Here is a 21,624-nt window from a genome sequence, read left to right as displayed (position 1 = left end):
ACAAATCATGTGTTTGAAGGGTTTTGCTAACAGTTCTAGAAAGGAACATTTATAAGTTTTCTGTGTCTTTGTTTAATGATGTTAAGTTAGTATTAATGACGGCTGAGGCTGCGTGAATGGCCTGCGTAGCATTTTAAAAGTGGGTTAGCTTATTGGTTAAGGTGTTTTGGTCTGCTTTGAGTCCTTCCATGTTTTCATCCAAAGGTTTATTGATTTTGTCAGTTTTAACCCAAGGTATTACTGTTATTTTAGTATGGTAAGATGTAAGATCTTTGTATGAATATTCTGAGATGTAGGTACCCATTTTGGTAACATTATTACATGTTACATTAATAGCATACAGTATTTTAATACATTCATTGTTTATGGTGATATTAGTAGCCTTCCTTTTAGTATGATGAAAGAATTTAACCTCTGAATAATCATTAGCACAGATTATCCAACTGAAGTGTCCCACGTTCAAAAATAACTTTTCAGTGGATGTTCTTGTTAAAGGAAAAAGATTAGCATTGATTTCCAATTCATGCCAGGTATAGTACATGTTATGAGATCATTGAAATACCATTTCTTTGGGTAATAAATATCCATCCATCCACAGGGGCGTAGGTGTAGCCAGAGTGCAGCATTACCATGTATTATGCACAGCATGTGTGTCCTATGCTGGTAGGCTTTAACCTCCTACTATGAAATGAAATGAAATGTTTACATTGCCCTGTATTGTCACAACCTGATGGTCTGGAGGTGTTTAATTGTAGAAGAGATTCAGTCTAGTCGAATACATTTTTTCCTGTTACTGTAATGTTTCTAATATCACTCCATGCTCTCTCAAGAAGGTTATTGATTCTGTAGCAACTATTTTTAAATTATTCATTCCAATAAAAATTTCTCAGATTAAGTAAATTTTGTTGCAGGGCTTGAACCTCATGGTCGATATTATAATTAAATTCCAGTTGGTATGCATGATAATCATGCATAGTTGAGACAACAGAGTGTAATTCTTTAAATGCTGAGGAAATTGTGGAATCTGAGTTTTCTACTGCATTATTTAAGGGGTTCACATGTTTTTTAAATGCAAATAATTCTTGCTTAGTAGTTTGGATTTCTGCTTCCTGAATTCCAGAGATGATTAAGTTAGAGATGATGCCCAGTCCTACAAGGAACTGTAAAGGTTTTCTAAGTCTAACTTGGTCAGTGGGTGGTAGATCAGGTAATGCATAGATGGTTGTTAGCTATGTGAGTTGGTGTAGATGAATCAGTTCTATTCTCATAGAAAGGGTGCTGTACTGACCATGTATGTTCTACCCATTGTGCATCTGATGGTTAGATTAATGAAAAGTATTGTTGCATACCTGGATTGTCCTCCCAGATTATAAGTACCAAATCTAGATCATTGTCAGGAGATTCTGGGAGGTCTGGTATGGTTGAGTTTGGTGATTGTTGCATTTCTCTCTCTCCCCTAATGTAAAAAACCTTATTCTTTTAGTGCTGTCTTAATTAAGCAGATGGTGTAATTAGCTGATTTTCTACCCAGTGGTTGGGTCCTGTTACCAATGTGGCAGTTTCTGTTGTGGCAATAGGTGAAGTATCTGGTTAGTTCAGTAAGACAAAGAATCAGGAGAACATTGATAAATATAAGTAATATTTTGCCCAGCAGTGTCATTGGCAAGAAACCAGATCAACGCTGCTTTTTTGTGTCCTGACTGATAATGTAAGTGTGCATGTATTAGACTTGTCTTATAATGACAAAGTAAGCAGGGACATAAAAATATATATCAGGTTTTTTTCTAATCTATAATAGACAGCCCTTCTAGTATGTGATTTTTCTTCAATTATTCCTAAGGTATGTCCCTAGGAGAAAGGTCTTGGATTTTTTTAAGTTGCAACTGTCCTTTAGCCCTTGTAGTCCAATAAATGTTTCTGTGCCTGTGAGCAACAATGTCCTGTAATGAGATGGAATTGGCCCTCAGTTTTGCTGCTGCTTTGGAAGTCAAAGTGTGTCTATTGTTACCTCCCTTTTTTCTGTATTTGGGGCAGGGGTGTTTAACATCTTACAAGGACCATCTTTTTGTAACCTGTCTCTTTGATTTCGCAAAAAGCAAGCTATATCCAGGGCTTGTTAAAAACTCCCTTGTTTCTCTACCAATCCTAATTCTCTTTTTCATAATCCATTAAATCTCTCCGTATATCTAGCAGCTATAGGATTATAGGCTAGATGTTAATTCCATTTTAAGTCCCACAGAGCTTTTTAACTGAGGTGGCTGTAAAGTGAGTTCCCTGATCACTTTCTACTGTAACTGGTGCTCCAAAGTGAGCTGTCTGTGACTCCAGAGCTCTTACTGTTGCACGAGCTGAAGGGTTAGAGGCAGCCAGAGCTATCGCCAATCCTGTATATATGTCTGCTGTGGAAGTGGCATATATCTGTTGATAGCTGTGATTTAAAGGTCCTATAAAGTCTGTTTGTATTGTAATATTAAAGGCGGTAGGCTCGTATGTATGTGTCTCTTGATGCAGTGTACCTCTATTTATCTATCATCTGTTTACATGTGATGCATCCTTGCAACTGTTTTTATTTCCTGCCAAGTAACTTTCAGATTTCTTTGAGCGAACCATTTATATAAGGCATGTGTTCCTATATGTGCTTTCTGTCTATGTATTTCCATAACTGTATGTGGAGTTATTAGTATTTCTGTTACTTCCATAACTATGTGATACTGGTTTCCTGTCTTTTTAAATTTCAATTGGTGTTACTTTAGGTACCTCCCATTTTCCGTGCCTCTCTCTTTTTGATATTATTGGTGGCAGTGTGTGTCTCTATCTTTTCCTTATCTCTTTTTAATTTTAATTTTAATCCTTTGTTTCTGTTGCCTTAATGTCTCTTGTCAGTGCATCAACCTCATTGTTATATTTTGATACCTCTATGTTGTCTTTTTGATGTGCTGACACATGTATAACATATGTTTTAATTTTCTCTGACGCTCTATATGATTCTTCCCAACATTCTCTTGACCATGAGTCTTTGCCATTTATTTTAAAATAATTTCTTTTCTGTTTTCCTGACCACAGGGCTACTGCCCATGAGTCAGTAAAAGTATATATAGTGCTTTGATTCTCCTCTAATGATTTCCTTACAGCCAGTACTACTGCAATTAATTCTGCATGTCGTGCAGGCTGAGTCTTACCTTTCTCCCTGAGGATCAGATTGTTCCGGGGTCTCAGTGCTGCGGCTGTCCATTCTGTTCTTCCAGAGACTACAGAGGCTGATCCGTCTGTAAACCAGGCATTCGATAGACTGGATGGGTCTATACTGGGATGGGCCCCATTTCCCTAAGCTTCGAGTATGGATTTGCCCTCCCTCGGAATAAATTCTGGCAAGTCTGTTTCCGTCTTATATATCTCCTCGGTGTGGAGTCCTGGTTGTCCCTTGGATATACCATTTCCAAGTTAGCGATTTCGAATCAATTTGGTTACCTGTCAGTTTTTATCCAATGGAACAAAGGTATATGACTTGGCACTGTTACTTTTTGATTTCCCGTTAGGGGTTCTCTATTTTTTAAAGCTACATATAACAATCATATATGTTTCTCAAATATTGAATATTTATGTTCTGAATATGGGAACTTTGTAGTCCAAAATCCTGCTGGTAGAAAATTAGGTTTGTGTTCCTTCTTTGTCCACAGGGACCATGCACCGTATTCTCCACTCATCAATATTTCTGTTCTTAATGGTTCTCCTGCTGCTGGGTAGTGTATTGTTTGAAATGTCTTAATAAAATCCCTTAATGTATCTAAAGCCTGTTGTTGTTGTTGTGTCCATTCAAAATCCTGTGCCTTTCTAGTTATTTTGTAAATAGGTTTTAAGCTTACATTTAAGTGTGGTAGATGCTGTCTCCAATACCCAAATAAGCCTGTAAGTCCCTGTGCCTCTGTTTTATCTTTAGACAGTCCTCTTGCTTGTATTTTATCTATTACCTTATCTGGTACCTTCCTTCCTTCAGAAGACCATTGAATTCCTAAAAATTTGCAGTGAGTGCCTGGGCCTGATGTTTTTTCATCATTAATAGTCCATCCCTGTTCCCTTAAATGCTGTATTAACTTTTCCTTTTCTTGTCTCAGTTGCTCCTTATCTTTTTTTTGTTGTTGTTATTATGTCATCAGTATAGGATATTAGTAGAGATTTGTACGATAGATGTATATGAGTGGACAGTATAGTATATGCTATTACTGGGCTGTTTAAATATCCTTGGGGCAGCCTTACAAATTGGTATTGTTTGCCTTCCCATGAGAATGTGATATATTCCTGGCTTTCTTCTGTAATCAGTATTGAAAAAAACATGGCTGACGTATCTATAGTCACATAATATTTTCCATTATAACTAGTTATCTTATTAATTACTTCTGTGTCAGGTAATGCTCCCATTGATTTTGGTGATAATTTATTTAGATTTCTATAATCTATTGTTAGCCTTTATTGTCCACTAGTGTTTTAACATTGGCCATATGGCACTATTAAAACTGGATGACATTCATGGATAATTATACCCTCTTTTAATAATTCTGTTATCTTTTCTGTTATTTCCTTATGTCCCCCTTTTAATGGGTATTGTTTAGTGAATTATTCCCTATGGGGTCTTGGGATTTATCTTTCCTTGTGCTAAGCGTATAATCTTATTTTATTTCTTTTTAATGGCATCCATTCCTCATATAATTTTGGAATTAAATCCATTCCTATAATATTTTCTAGCTGCAGTGCACTCACAAAAGTATGTCTTCATACATTAACACTTCTGTTTCTGTGGATATTCCCTGGATTATTTTTCCTCCTAATCCTTCAATGTTTATAGTTTTTCCTTTATTAGGTCTTTCTCTCCTTAATAATGATATTTGGGATCCTGTATCTACTAAAAATGTGTCTGTTATTATTTCCGTTCCTATTTTTAATGCTAATTGCATACTTGGCCTATTATCCCTGGATTTGGTGGCCTGTCAATCCATCCTGGGGTCCTCTAGTTTTTTGTAAAGGAAGTTTTAGTAAATCTTCCTTGTTCCCTTTGCTGCCAGTATTCTTGCTCCTCTCTTAATGGTTTGAATAAAATGTTTCTTTTTTCTCTTCTGTCTCAATTTTTCTTATCCATTTCTATTATTTTCCTCATTTCTCTGCTCTCTCTTCCTATACTGATTTCTGTTCCATGTGACTTCTTGTTGATATTTTCTTTGATTTCTTTCTGAATATCCTTGATTATATTCTCTATTCCTTCTTTTTTGATAATTGTGATAATTTTGTGTCCTTTATCTGTCAAATGGTTGGTTTGTTTTGTTTCCAGATACCTGCATGGTGGTATTAAATGTAAACCTTCTGGTGTGGTCTCCTCTCTCAGTGGATGATTGCATGTATATTCATTTGTGTGAGCAGTGCACGTGGTGTCCTTGAGGGCCGAGATATGTCCTCATCATGTGATTGTTGTGTTTCTTGAGCTATACATGCTATCTTATGTGTGTCTGATAATTCAGCTGATAATCTGAATGTATTTATTACATCTTGCATGGTATGGCATCCTGCCAGTGCATTCATAAATGAAATCTTTAAGTTTTCCGGGGCTCCTAACAGCGATACTCTTTTATTTTATTTTTTTTATTTTTTTTATTTTTTAAAGATTTTATTTATTTATTTGACAGACATAGAGACAGCCAGCGAGAGAGGGAACCCAAGCAGGGGAGTGGGAGCGGAAGAAGCAGGCTCATAGCAGAGGAGCCTGATGTGGGGCTCGATCCGATAACGCTGGGATCACGCCCTGAGCTGAAGGCAGACGCTTAACCGCTGTGCCACCCAGGCGCCCCCAGCGATGCTCTTTTAATCTCATTAGTGGCAGGCACCTCAAAGGGTGTGGTGAATCTTCCCTGAGTGTCATATATCATTGCCAGAATCGCCAGCTTCTGGCAATGTACTTGAGCTTGCTCTAAGTCAGTCCGATTTCATTTATCTCCAAATTTAGTGGGATCTAGATAAGACCTTATCTTTCTCCATGCCAAAGCAATCCAATTCCAGAGGGATAGAATTTTGGTGGCTTATTTCACCTTCATTTCCTCTGTTTAAAGAGGGGTTTTCAACTGAAGAAGATACCTGATGCATCTCTGTGCCTGATAATGCTGTTGTGTTTGCCCCATTATTCCATACATGAAGAACCAGTCTATATCCGACACATGTTTTTGACAAAAATCTGTTCTAATCTTTTGAAGTTCAGCACGAGTGTATTCTCTGCCCTCTGCTACTTGCGCAGGTTTTCCTTGTCCATTACCGTGATCTAATACTTTCTTCCTGGTAATTATAGGTCTGCTGTGATAATCCCCCTCCCCCCCATGATAACCAAGGGGTTATCATAGTCTCGTGGGTCCTCAGGATGGAGGTCCTGGGGTCCCATGGGTTTATCGTTCTTTAAATTTAAGTTATTCATTGATTTGGCCTTCCTTATTACTTTATTAGCTAGCTCTTTGCCCCTTTGTCTGTCCTGGTCTAACTGCGAGATGGTTTTCATTGGTAAGATGGGAACCTTCTGCAATGGGTGCCCGGGACATTAAGGGCTTTACATTTTTAGGATCCTTCATATCCCATGATTATATCTCCCAGGGTCCTGGTTGTGAGCTTCATTCTAACTTCTAATTCTGTGGGGTACCATGGGTCTTCTACACAAAGTATGGTGTCAGGCCTCTTGGCTCTTTGCACCACCCTTTTTAGGCATTTACCTAGTGCACACATCTTTCTTCCTTTTTTTGTAAACTGGCAGCTGCTGTGTGCAATTTCTTAACTATGTAGAGCTCTATTTCCCACTTATACCTAGGGTATTTATACAGATTTTTCTACAATTTTTGTTCACGTCTTTCTTCTAAGTTACAGATTAATTTGGCCAATAGTAGCATGTATCTTTGCAACGTCTCCAAATGGCTTAATTTTTCTTAGCCCTCCAAGTGCCTTTCTGAGGCAATCTCCCTTAGTCTCAGCTTTGGCTAGTTGTACCTGGCATGCAAAGGAGTAAGCCCTGGACGAGCATCTGCTACTGACTGCTTATAGAGCTGGTCTCGTTTTCACCTGCCTGTGCTGATACCTTAGGACTTCACTCTCAATGGGATGCCTGGAAAGTCTATATTCACATAAAGTCATTCCCCAATTTATTATTTTTAGTTTGGCTATAGTCAGTTCAAGCAAGAGTTTAGGAGTCTTTTCTGATTTTCTAAATTTTCTAACACATGATAAGTCAATGACATGGAATCCTGCCGACTACACAAGTTGTGTCTTTCCACAATGTCAGCTTTATTAAGTCCTAAAGCAAAGTTAAATCACAGTTATAAAGCAGGTTCAGGATTCCAAACTCAGTGACAGTTCCCCATGTGATTAAACTTGGCTTCTTACACAGCACGCAGAACAGGAGAGAAGACAAACCACACAACACACAAGGTAACAGAAGGGTGCAGGAAGTGAAGAAACCAAACTCAGAGTTGGTCTGTGGGCGTGTGGTTGAGATAAGGCCTGGGTCTGGTGGGTCTGGTGGGTCAGCTCTTGGCACTTGCTGCTTCTGATGTTCAAGAGCTGACAGCTCTCGGTTCTGTTTGGAGATCACTGGGATCAATCGGGCAAAGCGTTCGGCAGCGGTTGCCTTTTCTAAGTGGTCAGATGAAGAGAGTCTGACAGTTTGCTGCCAAAATCCTTCCCTTTTTAAAGGGATTTGATCAGTTTTCGGTCTCTGCAGACCTCTCCTGGTTCTGCGTGTTCTCAGTTCTGGGGTGTTGCCTGACGTGGGTCCTGGCGATATCTCCTAGCTGCACTACCTTAACTGCTCGTGTCATTGCTTGACATCAGCCCCTTCTTGACGTGAGAGACTCCATTTTGCTCTCTACAGTAAAGAATTCCTCCCTATTTGGAAAAAAAGTAGAAAAAGGAAAAACATGCGTATATTAAAATTTGTGTTCTCTGATCTCTGAGAGAACACTATTTTTCTTACATGATTTTATGAAAAATCTTATGCCACTTGTTTGCAATTTTGAATTACATACTTTTACAACAAGTGTTCTTGTGAGACTTTCTTTCTAAGGAGAAACATTTTCTTTTTCTGGTTTTAAGAGTTATCTGGGGCACCTGGGTGACTCAGTCAGTTCCATGTCTGATTCCTGATCTCAGCTCAGGTCTTGATCTTAGGGTCATGAGTTCAAGCCCTGTGTTGGGCTCCAGGCTGGGCATGGAGTCTACTTAAAAAAAAAAGTAATCTGTGTTTTTAATAAATAATTTAACAATACCAAAGTATAGAAAGTACACAGTGAAAGATGCTCTGTCATTTTACCCTCTCAGGTAGCCATCGTTGATAATTTGTTAACTTTATGTACTCTTTCCTATACAAATGTGAATGCACGTGTATATGTATGCGTATAAGTGTGTGAACACAGGTAGACTTATTATTACTACCTGCTTTTTTCAATTAGATACCATAGACTTTATCTATTCATATAGTTCTTCATGGTTATGTAGTTAGTACAGCTTTATATGGCTGTACCATAATTTTTTTATTGAGTCAACTAATGATGGCCGTTTAGATTGCTTCTAATTTTGTTTATAAGTGGAATTGTTGGGACAGAGTATGGATGTTAAAAATTTTGACACACATTTTATATACCTTCCACAAATGTGCCAGTCTGTACTTCTATCAGCAGTGTATCAAATGCTTGCTGTGCCAACATTGGTTGCTAGCAAGTGTTGTAATCCTGGTTAGTCTAATAGGTGTAAAGTGCTGCTTTTTTTTTTTTTTGAAGATTTTATTTATTTATTTGAGAGAGAGAGAGAGAATGAGTAGTTGTGGGAGAGAGGGAGAAACTGACTCGCTGTGAGCAGGGCACCCGATGTGGAACTCCATCCCAGGATCCTGGGATCTTGACCTGAGCCGAAGGCAGACGCTTAACTGACTGACCCACCCAGGCGCCCCAGGTGTAAAGTGCTTTTAAGGTTTTAATTTGCGTTTCTTTTGGTTATCAGTGAGATTATATTTTTTTCATTTTCCGTAATTCATGATTTTTATGAGTTGCCTGTTATCAGACTTTGTTCATATTTCTATTGGCTATCTAATCTTTTGTTGTTAGAACTTTTTATAGATATAAATACTGTGGCTTCAAATTTGATTAATTTGTGGAGAGTGTCCTGATATTCCTGTTTAATTTGAATCTTATTACCCTAGTTCCTTCCAGGAGGTACTTTATGCCGAGGAAAAACCAATGAATGTGATGTTCCAGAATATTGCAATGGTTCTTCTCAGTTCTGTCAGCCAGATGTTTTTATTCAGAATGGATATCCTTGCCAGAATAACAAAGCCTATTGTTACAATGGCATGTGCCAGTATTATGATGCTCAGTGTCAAGTCATCTTTGGCTCAAGTAAGACATTTTAATTATAATTGATTGCTTTGATTTGATTTTGTGCTTCAGTTTTTGTTAAAAATGGAAAGAAAACATTATTGATAAAATCGAAGTTCTCCTGTTCTCTTTCCTGGTATAGCTTCCTCCTTCCTTCTCCGAGAGCAGTGCTATTCATGAATTTGATATGTGCAAAATCAGTTGATGATTTTTGCTTTTACTCCCTCTCTTTTATCACCTTTCTATTCTATATATATGAACAAAATAAATAAATATATATTTACTTAGTATCACGTTCTAGTTTTAATAATTTCATATAAATAGTATTGGGTATATACATGTGGGTCTGCTGTTTTCATGCTCACTCAGAATGTTTTTAACACAGTTGATACAATATCAATATATTATGATACATTTAGATCATAGTACATTAGAGTATTTTCATTATGTAAATGGAATCCATTTTTAGACTGATGGATATTTAGGATTTTTTTAAGTTTTTCCTGTTTTCTCTATTTAAAGTTTTCATTTTTATCAGTTATATGTACATATAAAGAGCCAGGTTTTTTAATAAGGTTTTATGAAAAAGTGTGCTTCCACTTAATATCCCCATGCATTGGGGCAACCACTTTTCACTTTTTCTAGCTGATTATTCTGTTACTTGCTTCAGATCTTCAGATAATCTCTTGGTAATTCCATTTTTTTATTTCTCCATTCTAGGTATTAACCATTAATTTCTCACTATGGAAGATGAGAATTTACAATTCTTTCCTTCTTTCAACCCTTGTCAACTCCCATCGTATTCATAGCCTTTTTCCATTCTTCATTCCTTTAATATGGATTAATTGTAATGATTTTAGTTAAAGCACTGCAGGTTGTTGTGATACTGTGATTTATAATTAGAAAAATGCATTTGATCTTCTTCCAGTTCTTGACATCAAGCTTCTAAAACCCTTGGAATTTCCTAAGTGTTGAGAGCTATAAATGTATCTTTTGTTATGTTAATGAAGCGGCCTTTGGAAAGCTCCTCCTTAACCCAAGGGTGGGGGCTGGTTGCCCAGGGAACCAACCTGCGTGATTAGAGGGTTGGAACTTTTAGTTCCCCCACTTCCAGGGAAGGGAGAGGGGCTAGAGATTGAGTTAATCACTAATGGCATATGGTTTTATCAGCCCTACTTATGCAATGAAGCCTCCATAACAACCCAAAAGGATAGGGTTCTGAGAGCTTCCAGGTTGGTGAACAAGTGGATATTCTGGGAAAGTGTTGTACTTGGAGCAGGTGTGGAAGTTTCAAGCCCCTTTCCTCATATTTTGCCCTATGCATCTCTCTTCCATCTGGCTGTTCCTAAGTTAGATCCTTTTATAAAAATCAGTAATCTAGTAAGTAAAAACGTTTCTCTGAGTTCTGTGAGCTGCTCTAGCAAATTAATTGAACCCAGGAAGGGGGTTGTGGGAACCTCTGATCTATATATAATTACAGATACATTTATAACAAAAAGGAAGAAATATTCATGAATTAAAGTCCTAGTTTCTGTACTGGTCATGTGGTCGTAGCTGGTAGTTTTAACAACCTTCTTCATTATCCATTCCATATATCCTTTGTCTTCAGCAAGCACCTCAGTTGGTCCTTGTTTTTAACCTGTAGAGTGACCCAAACCTTCATTCCCTAAGGCTCTGGACTGTCCAGCCTGGATTGGGTTGCTGTAGTTTTCCATTGGCCTTAATCACAGGATATAGTACTACTAAGAGTCACCCTGTGGGATCTCCTGTATTCCACACATAATTCTTCCTTATCTCCATTGTGCAGTAGCAGTCCAGTTTCCCCATTGGTAGTCAAGTTCAGTCACCCCAGCCAGCACAGTAACTCCCTTCTTCGCCTGTTCATTCAGACGCACGAGAAGTGTAAAATGGTTGTGTGTAAGTCTTCTAGCTCAGTAGAATCAGTGTTGTGTCTCCTGATGGAAGCATTCCTCTTGGAACTAAGACCTCTAGGCTACCAGGAAGATAATGGCAGGAACAGGAAGCAAAAATTTTGCTAGAGTGTCACTAGGAGAAATAGTGGTGCCACTTCCACTTCTACCTCATGATTCCTGGACCTTCCTGGACCAGCGGGGCCTGATGTAACAACTTATCCTTCACTTTTGAAGGGAAATCTAGATATGTCCCACACCACTGCCCCCCTAGAAATTTCACTGAGGTTGAAGACTGCTGATTTTTTCTCAGATTTGCTTTCCACCTCTGACATGCAGTTGTCTTACCAATTAGTTACAGTGTTGCTACTTCTTGCACACTAGGTTCAATCAGAATAATGCCATCAGTGGAACGGGCCAAAGTGATATCTAGTGGAAGGAAAAGTTGCTCAAGATCTCCGCAAACTAAATCACGATGGAGGGCTGGAGAGTTGCCGCACCTCTGAGAGAGGACTGTGAAGGCGTGTTGCTGGCCTTGCCAGCTGCAAGCAGACTGCTTCTGGTGGTCCTTATTGACCAGCTTGGAGAGAACAGTGTCTGCCAGTTCAGCAGCTGCATACAGGTGCCAGGAGATTCGTGAATTTGCTCGGGCAATAGAACCACAGTAGCTACAGCAGCGATTACACTCCCCAGCTGCTTAAGCCTCGGATAATCCACTGTTGTTCTCCAAGATCTGTCTGTCTTCTGTGCAGGCCAGATAGTGTAGTCGAACTGGACTATCTTTCCAGTCCTTAGTGGTGGTCTTGACTCTGCAATGCTTCCTGGATTGTGGTGTTTATTCCTTTTGGTTTACTATTTTCCTAGGTAGTAGTGGCAGTTCTAGTGGCTTCCAGTCGGCCTTTCCTGCCATAACCGCCCTGACTCCACAGGTCAGGGAGCCCGTGTGGGGATTGTGCTAGTTGCTGATTATGTCTGTTGCAGTCATGCATTCTGGAACTGGGGAAGTAAGCACAGGATGGATTTGGGGACCCACTGGGCCTCTTGTGAGTGAGGAGGACCTGAGCTGAAGCTCCATCAATCAGCTGACCTCCATAGCTCCCTACTTTGACTGTGAGGGCACCATGATGTTTTGGGTCTCCTGGATTCAGTGTCAGTTCAGAGCCAATGTCCAGTAGTTGCTGATAGGTCTGATGATTTTCCTTTTGCACAGTGCCCAGTTACCCTGGGAAACGGCCATAGGTCCTGTTGGGGAAGGAGGGGAGAAAGATTAAGAGTATACATTTTTGGCAGTGTCTCAGGGTTCTACCTGAAGGGGACCCATCCTCCCCTTCATATAAGGGGTTCTGGGTCTATAATATGGCTCAAGGTTGGGAATTGATTGAGGGCCCTTGACACTGTTTTGCTCATTTGACCTAGAACTTTTCTGCTTATACAGATACAGTAACAGTTCCTCTCCTTTCATTTATAGGAACACCATGATCAGCTAACCAATGCTATAGGTGTGTGCAAGTCTGACTTTTCTGATTGCTTCTTTGATTTTGCTGTTATGCAAAAGGGATATCAAGTAGCTGTAATGTGGTAGTTCTGGTGAAAAACCATGGGGAATGTGCATTGAGGCATGGCAGCACCTTTCGTCATCTCGATTTTGATTACACACTGATACTAGCTGTATTCCTGCAGTGATAGTCTTTAGTGTATTGCATCTTGTGTTTCCTTCCTTGGGTTCAGGTGATTGAGGTTCTCAAGGAAAAGGTTGCGTTCAACATAATGAGGCAGATTGCTTTGTTTGATAACTGGCAGTGATGGGTTTATGCCCAAACCATCCTGGGATCTTGTTTTCCCATCTTCTTTGTTTCTGTCTTGAGTCAGTAGGAACAGCAACAACAGGTTCAAGTGAATAGAATAAGTGAGCACTAGATGTTTGTTGAGGCTTGTCATTAAGACAACAGAGAGTTACTAACAGGAGCTTTCCTTTTTCTCTCCAGAGAGGTACTGGTAAACTATATTCATTACTAATCAGGGTGTGGGACACTTAGTAGGGGATTAATACATATTTAATGAAGAAAGGAAGGAACAGAGGAAGGGAGGGAGAAATAGGAAAGAAGACCCAAATCTTCTATTTTTATTTTTGTTTCTCTCAGTTAAAAGATCAGTCATGAATACTGTGCTAGGTTTTTCAGAAGCTAGAGATGTTGTCTTTGACCAGACTTCTGCTGTCTCTAGTTTTTGTCTCTTGTTCTGTTCTACCCCTTATCTTGTGGTGGATCAGAAAGGGATTGAGCCAAGAGGACTAAAAATTAAATGGGATGTATTTGTGTTAGGTCGTGGGATAGAATAGTAAAGATCTATCAACTCCTGATCCATTTTGCAAAAACAGGCAGCTTATCACAGACTAAAAAATAATCACAGATACATTTTAATGAGGTAAATACTGTTATTTAGCAAAGATACCATTTTCATAGAGGCCTACGGAAGAGTCTAGGACTAAGGGAACTAGGCTTGTTTTTCTCTTTGGAGATTATCTGGAATTTGTAGAGTTCTGTGGAAGGGCCCTGCTAGGGATGCTGCCACATGCTGTTTGCCCCGTGTGGGTGGTCTCCATTCCCTTTCCATGTCGCATAGTCCTCTGCCTCTTTTTCATTCCAGCTTCTTTCCCCCCAGAGCCATTTTCTTTTAAACAAAACAACATAGCAGTAGATGTGTAAGATAGGCAAGTGAATTCCTTTATTCAGTAGAAAGTACTGGCATTTTCGCTTAAAAATATTTTCAAGTAAAATTTTTTTAGGAATGTGTGATTGATGGGTGAATTGAACATGAAGCGATAATACATATATAAGATAGAAAAAAGCAAGAATGGATTGCTACTTTGTCAGGTGTCATGGCTGTTTGCCAATCCATCTTGTGAGTGGGGGCATCTAAATTCAGCATCTATATGTGGTAAAGAGAAAAACCAATAATCATAGCTGGCAGTGTTTTCACCAGCCCTTCCCAGCCTGATCTAACGACGCAGCTGATACGTGTTTGCGGGCAGTGAGAACGGGTATGCCGAGAACACCACCAGACTGGGCCTGCTTTTTCATTTATTTCTAATTTCATCTTGTTTAATGGCATTTCTTTTAATGACTTTTCTTTGAGTGCAGGCTAACTTTTAAATACAATCTAAGCTTTACTTTCACATTTTGTTGTTAAGTATAAAGTGGAACAGAAATGTTTTACCTGTGGAGGCTTGAAACTTTTTAGAAGGTGTTGAGGCAGTTCACTGGTGTATGGGTTGTTGTAGGGAATACTTTTATTTCTGAATTAAATTGCCATACTTTTTTTTTTTTTTTTTTTAATGTTACAGAAGCCAAGGCTGCCCCAAGAGATTGTTTCATTGATGTGAATTCTAAAGGTGACAGATTTGGCAATTGTGGTTTCTCTGGCAATGAATACAAGAAGTGTGCCACTGGGTAAGTGGAGGCAAGGTTGTGAAGGAACGTGAAAGATTATAAGACCAGTCGTCTCTAGTATCTTTTATAACTCCTTGCAACTGCTGGCTTTCTCCCCCTTAAATACTGTTTCAGACTTAAAATTTTATAACAGAAGGCTTCAGGGAATCTGAAAAGAACTAGTAAAATAATTCATTCCTTTTGATGTTAACTGTCTAAAATCTAATAGATTTAGAATCTCTGTTTTTCCTTATTCTGCAGTGAGAACCTCAAATAAACACACTTCCTCTCCTTTTTTCATTAAAAGATTATGCTGATAAATGTGTAGATAAAGGTACCTGCACTTTTCATTCTGGATGTTGTTACGTTCTTCTTGTTCTAATTTTAAAGTGCCAGATTAAAACCTTTTTTGTTTCTGTAACATTTGTTTATGGTAAAAATTAATAATTATTTAAAAATTATAAATGAGAAAAGAGTCATCCATAATCTCAATAGGTATGTATTTACTAATTTCAGTGTGTTTCTTCCCCTTTTTGTTTCTGTGCACTAGACACACACACACTGATATTTTGTATCATTGGAATTATTCTGTAATATGTGCATCTCTTCTGCGCCTCCATCTCCTACTTTGCCAGTTAGTCTGAGCAACTGTAGTGAAACTGTTTGCTGAGAAGAAATAACAGTGATCTCCATGTTGCTAAATCCAACTGACATTTTTAGGTCTTCATGCACTAGACCTTTCAGTAGCATTCAACTTTGTTGACCATTTTGTCCTTGAAGAAATCTCTTTCCTTGGCTTCTGTGTGGAAATTTCTTCTAGTATTCTTTTCTGTGTTTCCAGTTGCTCTTCCAATGTGTTTCTGTGTAGGCTCCTCTTTCTCTACTCAGCCATTAAATGCTGTGAGACGCCAGCTATGCTGGCCTGCATGTGCTCTTCTGCCACAGGGCCTCTGTACATACTGTTCCTTCTGGCTGGCATGTTCTCTGCTCCTTCAGATCTTAGTTTCAAAGACTTCCTCAACTTTCTTAACAGAACCAGATGGCCCTCTTGTAGGTGTTCTTACTGCCATGTACTTTTTCCCCTTTAATATTAGCCAATTTATTTTGTTCTAATTCTTTAACAATGAGTTATTAATATAAGGTGTATTTCTTTTTTTAAAAAGATTTTATTTATTTATTTAAGAGAGTGAGTGAGAGAGAAAGAGCACAGGAGCAGGGGCAGAGGGAGCAGGGAGCCTGACGCGGGGCTCTATCCCAGGACCCTGGGATCATGACCCAAGCCGAAAGCAGACACTTAACTGACGGAGCCACCCAGGCGCCCCTATATAAGATGTATTTCACAGAATATTCAGAATTTACCTTTCTTGATATATAAAGCAGTGTAGATGGAGGGAAAATTAAAACAACAACAACAACAACAACAACCAAGAAAGTATTTCAAAAGAGGATATGAACGTAACGTTTGATATCTATCTTGTATGGTTTTAAAGTAGTTGTAGGTATAAGTTCTCTTGCATTTATATAGCACTTCTTGGGGGGAAGTCAAATTATTATTCTTAACAAATATTTAGTATATTTAAATTCCATGGGAAGGTTTTATGTCCAGACTCACTTCCCTGGTAAGAACAATCATTTAAAAATGATATTATCTTAGAATAAGATAGGGAGTTTAAGGGATAATTTTCCAGGTAAAAAGAAGACCAAATACAAAACCAGTTCTAAGCATAGAATTCTCATGATTCTTTATGGTATTTGGGAAAGACCCAGGAGGGCTCTGTCCTGCACTTTGGGGAGATCGGACCCATCTTGGTTTACATAATTTGTCTAAATTAAAATGCGAAAAGTAGGAACATGAATGTTGAAGGAAGGAGGAACTGGTTAAAAAATTGAATGCTGCTTTTTCATTTAATTTGATATGTTGTGTCTTCTTTATCGTTCAGTTCATAATATTTTTAAATTTATATTGTGATTTCTCCTGTGACTTTTGGGTTATTGAAAGTATATTGCTTAATTTCTAGATATTTGGGAGTATTCTAGTTATCTGGTTGTTTTTGGTTTCTGGTTCAGTTCCGTTGAGAACATACTCTGTGTGACTGTAATTCTTTAGAATTTCTTGAGATGTGACTCATTGCCTAGCATATGGCGTGCTTTGGTGAACGTCTGTGTGCAAGTGAAAAAAAAAAGCGTATTCTCTAGTCACTGGATTTTCTTGTTCTATAAGTGTCAAATTAATAGTTTTTTCAAATTTTCTGTATCTTTGGGTTGTATGTGTGTGTGTTAGGTTTGTCCTTTAATTTCTGAGAGAAGTATATTAAAGTCTTCAGCTATAATTATAAAGTTGTCTATTTTTCTTTTTAGTTCTATGAATTTTTTTGGTGTATATCTTTTGAATTTGTGTTGTTAAGTGTTTATGTTACTAGGTGCATCCACATTTAGGATGATTATGTCTCCCAGATGAATTGACCCTTTTATCATTCCCAGATTTTCTTCATCTTTGGAATATTCTTCTGTAGCGTTTTTCAGTTTCATTGTTTATGTGACCATTGGTGATCACCCTTCATTGGTAAACTGTTAAGTCTAGTGACATGCTTTATCTTCTGTGTTTAGCATAATATTTGGCATATAAAAGTACCTATCAAATATTTGTTGAATGAATGCAGGAACAGATTATATAACTAATGGGTGGAGAATTAATGTAACTGGTTGAATGAACTGAGCTAAAACCTTGGGATAAGTGGATTAATGCAGACTTAGAGAAAGCTTGCTAGACATACCTGATCCTTGTCTTTAGCCTGGTTCTGTTCCCATGTTTTTATGAGTATCTTAATGAAATGATAGAAACTATGCTTAGGACTGGGTAGCAGATTTGAAAAACACTTTATAATAGTAATATAGTATTAATATAGTCATTAGGAATACACATCTGAAGTCAGACTTTTTGGGTTTGAATACTGCTTCAACCACGTCAGATCTCTGAGACTTTGGACAAGTTGCTTCACTTTTCTCTTTTTTTCCCTCTGTACCTCATTTTTCTGTAAAATGGGGGTAATAATGGTACCTATTTCCAGTTGTTTTGAAGACAATGCATTGATGGATGTTAGTACTAAGAAGAGTGCCTGGTTCATTGGAGAACTCATCATTATCATTGTTGTCATCTTTATAATCATCCTCATCACAGAAAATGTATAAAATCTAGGAAAATCTAGAGAAAGTGATACCTATGGTCCTACCATCCAGAGATACTTCCTTAAATTTTTGTTATGTTTCCTTCTTATGTGTATGTATTCATCAACATACATTTGTGCATCATACACGTATGTACACACATATGCGTACTCAGAGACCCACATCTGTATGTATAAACGAAATTACATAGTATGGTTTATACTACTTTATAAATTCATGTATTTACTTTCCACTATAGTAAGAGCATTTATAGGATGTACCAGCTTCTTTTAATCATTACCTTATTTTAGAAATTCAAGTTTTTTGTAGTAAATTTCTATTTCAAATAGGGTTTTGATATATCCAGCTCAAGTATTTGTTTATTTCTCCGATTATTTTCTTAATAGATTTTTCTCAAAAAATATGGATAAGTTTTAAGGCTCCTCATAGCTACTTCCCAACTGACCTTCAAAACATTTAATTGATTTATGTTTCCACTGTCCCCTCACCAATGCTGAGTGTTATCTTAAAAGATATAGTTGACCTTTGAACAACGTGGGGTTTAGAGGTGCTGACTTCCCACACAGTGAAAAATTCTCTTATTAACTTTCGACTCCCCCAAAACTTAACTACTAATAGCCTACTATTGAAAAGAATCTTTACCGATAAAACAGTTGATTAGCACATATTTTGTATGTTACATGTATTATATACTCTGTTCTTATAATAAAGGAGGCTAGAGAAAAGAAAATGTTATTAAGAAAATCATAAGGAAGAGAAATAGTCCTGTAAAAAATCCACGTGTTAAGTGGACCCGTGCAGTTCCAACCTGTGTTGTTCTGGGGTTATCTGGACTTTTCCAATTTGTTATAGCAAATAGGTATTTCATTTTTATTTTAAATGAATTGGTAAATAATTATTTAAGTTTATTGTTGTTGTTGAAAAGTTGTTTAAAGTGATACAGAGAAAATGTCGCTTCCGTTCTTATCCTCTTTCCCTGTTCCCACCCAAACAGGTGTGTGTTCTTTTGGCTTTTTGTGTGTCTTTCCAGAGTCTTAATGCAAATGTATAGTCTTGTTCCCCACCCCCTTCCACCTCCCTGTTGTTCATACTGCAGACACAGTTGTGCAGATCATATTGTTGTGTGAAAGAGCTGTTTTATCTTTCAGCATATAGATGGTGTCATCTTTTTTTAAACTTTTTTAATGACAAATTTCAGTTATACAGAGGAGTAAAGAATAGTATGATCAAACCCATATATCCTAGATTAAAACATTGTTCATATTTTATATTTACTTTGTTTACATTTTGCTGAACCATTTTTAAGTAAATTATAGGCATTATAATACTTCACTCCTAAATTCTTTAGTATTCATCTCCAACATATAAGGCTATTCACAATAGCAGTTTCATACCTACCAAAATTAACAATTTCCTAATATCATGTGATATCTGGTTAATATTAAAGTTTCTCCAGTTGTCCTGAAATTGTGTTTCATAGCTGTTTTTTTCCGCATCAGGATTCTCTGAAGGGTCACGCATTGCATTTAATTGTCATGTCACCTAAGTCACTTTTAATCTAAAATAGTCTTCTTCATTTATTTTTTTCTTTTCAGTGATAGTGACGTAAGCAAAAAAATGGCCCAGTGGTCTTTTAGAATGGCCTGTATTCTGGATTTGTTAGTTTCTTCTCAGTGTTGCTTAGCTTGTGTCTCTATCTTCTGATTTTTCTGTGAATCTGAAGTTGAATCTGAAGTCTTAATTTGATTCAAGTTAACATTTTTAGGGACAAATACTTCATAACTGGTACATTATGTAAAGGAGGCACATAATTCTGGGTTGTTCGTTTTATTTGTGATACTAAGTGGTGATGACCAGATCTTACTACGCTAGAGTGATGTTTTTCTCATTACAACCTCAGGTAATATGTGGAGAAGTGATGATTTTGTACGTAAGAATAGCCAGTTTCCCACCAACGTTTCACCTTGTGGTTTTAGCATGCATTCAGGATCATTGCCTGAAGCAATTATTCTATTGAGGCCTGCAGTAGAATTTTCCTTTATAATGTAACAGTGAACATCTCTTAGCTTTGTTGGCTGCTTGCATTCCTTATTTTGTGAATTGCCTTTTTTGTATCTTCGCTATTTTTTTTTGTTGTTGTTGAAGTGGTTTTTTTTTTTTCTTACTGATTTGTAACAGCTTTTTATATATTGAATATTTTCCTTTTACTCTTTAATATGTCACCAAGACTACACATGAAGTCCTAAGTATATCATAGAACATGAATTTTGGTAGGCTCCAATGCATGTTAACTTAGGTCTGCTTTATGCTGTTTTATTTTAGAGGTTTTCAGATCTAATTTCAACCAACTGTGGGAGATAGACATTATTATCTATCTCTTGTTTTTCGGATGAAGGAAGTGAAGCTCAGAAAGTGTAAGCACTTTATTCACGTTAACTAGTGAATAAATGGTGACATAAGAATAGATGTAAAGTTGAGACAAAATTATTGACTCTTGAGTGCAGGATGGAGGGAAGAGGAGACTCAACAGTACATGCAAAAAGTAAATAGGGGTTTTAGTGGTCAGTTCAAGGGCATCAGAAATGTAATGTAGTTACCATAAAAGCTACTGTAATCTTGGGCTTAATAGTAGTACAGTATCTAAAGTAAAGGAAATGTGAGTTCCATTTTGTTCTTTACTTGTCAGGCTATAACTGAAATTTCATGCCCTACTCTGAGCACTGTGCTTCAAAAGGCAGTGAGACAAACTGGTACATACTTAGAGGGGAGCTTCCTTCTTCCATGAGAAATGATGGTAGGGTATTGCTCCATTGAAGTAAGTAGTTAGGAACTACACGATAATTGTCCTAAGATAGCTGCCACGTGGAAGAAGGAAAAGACATTAGCTGTGTGATCTCATGTGGAAGTCTGGGACCAATGAGGAAGAGTTATAAGGAGATAGATTTTAACTCAAGAAATAAAATGGTTTTATGATATCTAGAATGAAAATTTTTAGGGGGTGGTGAGTTAGAGGATTAGGTGAATTAGAGGAAAATAATATCCTATGTCACTTGGAAGTGGTATCATAAAGGAGATTCAAGTGTAGGTTAGGTGCTTGGATCACAGGACAGTCAAGTAGAAGATTTTAGCATAGCCTCTTTAGAGTTGGTGTTAGTGGTACTTAGTGTGTTATGAAAGGATATAGGAAGGGCATTTAGCTAATACAGCCGTGGTGATAGGGTTATAGTCAGGCAAGCCTTCATAGAGTTGTAACGCTGAATCAGTGAATTGAGTTAGTGAATTAATGAATTGAGTCTTAAAGTAAGTAACTAAGAATTAGCCCAAGCCAAGAAGGGCGGAGTCTTTTCTTAGTTATTTTACAGTAAGAATTTAATTTTCTCCTTACTGTAACTCTGTAAGAAGTCACAATTGAATTTTGGTATAGTCCTATTATTTTCTGTGTGAAAGCATTTATAAAATTATAATTATAAACAACTTTTTCCTTAGACTTTGTTGAACCCTAGGCAGATAGTAAAGAGAGATTAGATGTGGGGAAAGAAGGAGCACCACCTGGTACCCTACTAATCTGCATCTTAGCATCCACTTATCTCTGCTGTATTTGAAGAGAACTGCTTTGATGTCTTTGCTCTCATACACTTTCTCTGTTGAGATTCCCTTCAACTAAGTATCAATAAACTTCCCTTCTGTATCCAAATACAGAATTTTTCTTTTGTG

At 37.5% G+C, this 21,624-nt stretch overlaps 1 protein-coding gene across 1 annotated transcript in view; it reads left to right on the top strand.

Moving 5' to 3' along the window:
• Positions 1-21,624, top strand: part of ADAM9 (ADAM metallopeptidase domain 9) — a 137,001-nt gene that overhangs the window by 74,851 nt on the left and 40,526 nt on the right. The window contains exons 14-15 of the mRNA XM_045779375.2: positions 9,212-9,407; positions 14,640-14,745. Of these exons, the coding sequence (XP_045635331.2) occupies positions 9,212-9,407; positions 14,640-14,745 (302 nt within the window). The remainder of the gene's footprint in view (positions 1-9,211; positions 9,408-14,639; positions 14,746-21,624) is intronic.

The sequence above is a fragment of the Ursus americanus genome, chromosome 27 (genome assembly GCF_024610735.1).
Source record: "Ursus americanus isolate L20-20 chromosome 27, mUrsAme1.1.p, whole genome shotgun sequence".
Taxonomy (NCBI): Eukaryota; Metazoa; Chordata; class Mammalia; order Carnivora; family Ursidae; genus Ursus; species Ursus americanus.
The sequence above is the reverse complement of the archived record's forward strand: the minus strand, read 5'-3'. Positions and strand labels throughout refer to the sequence as shown.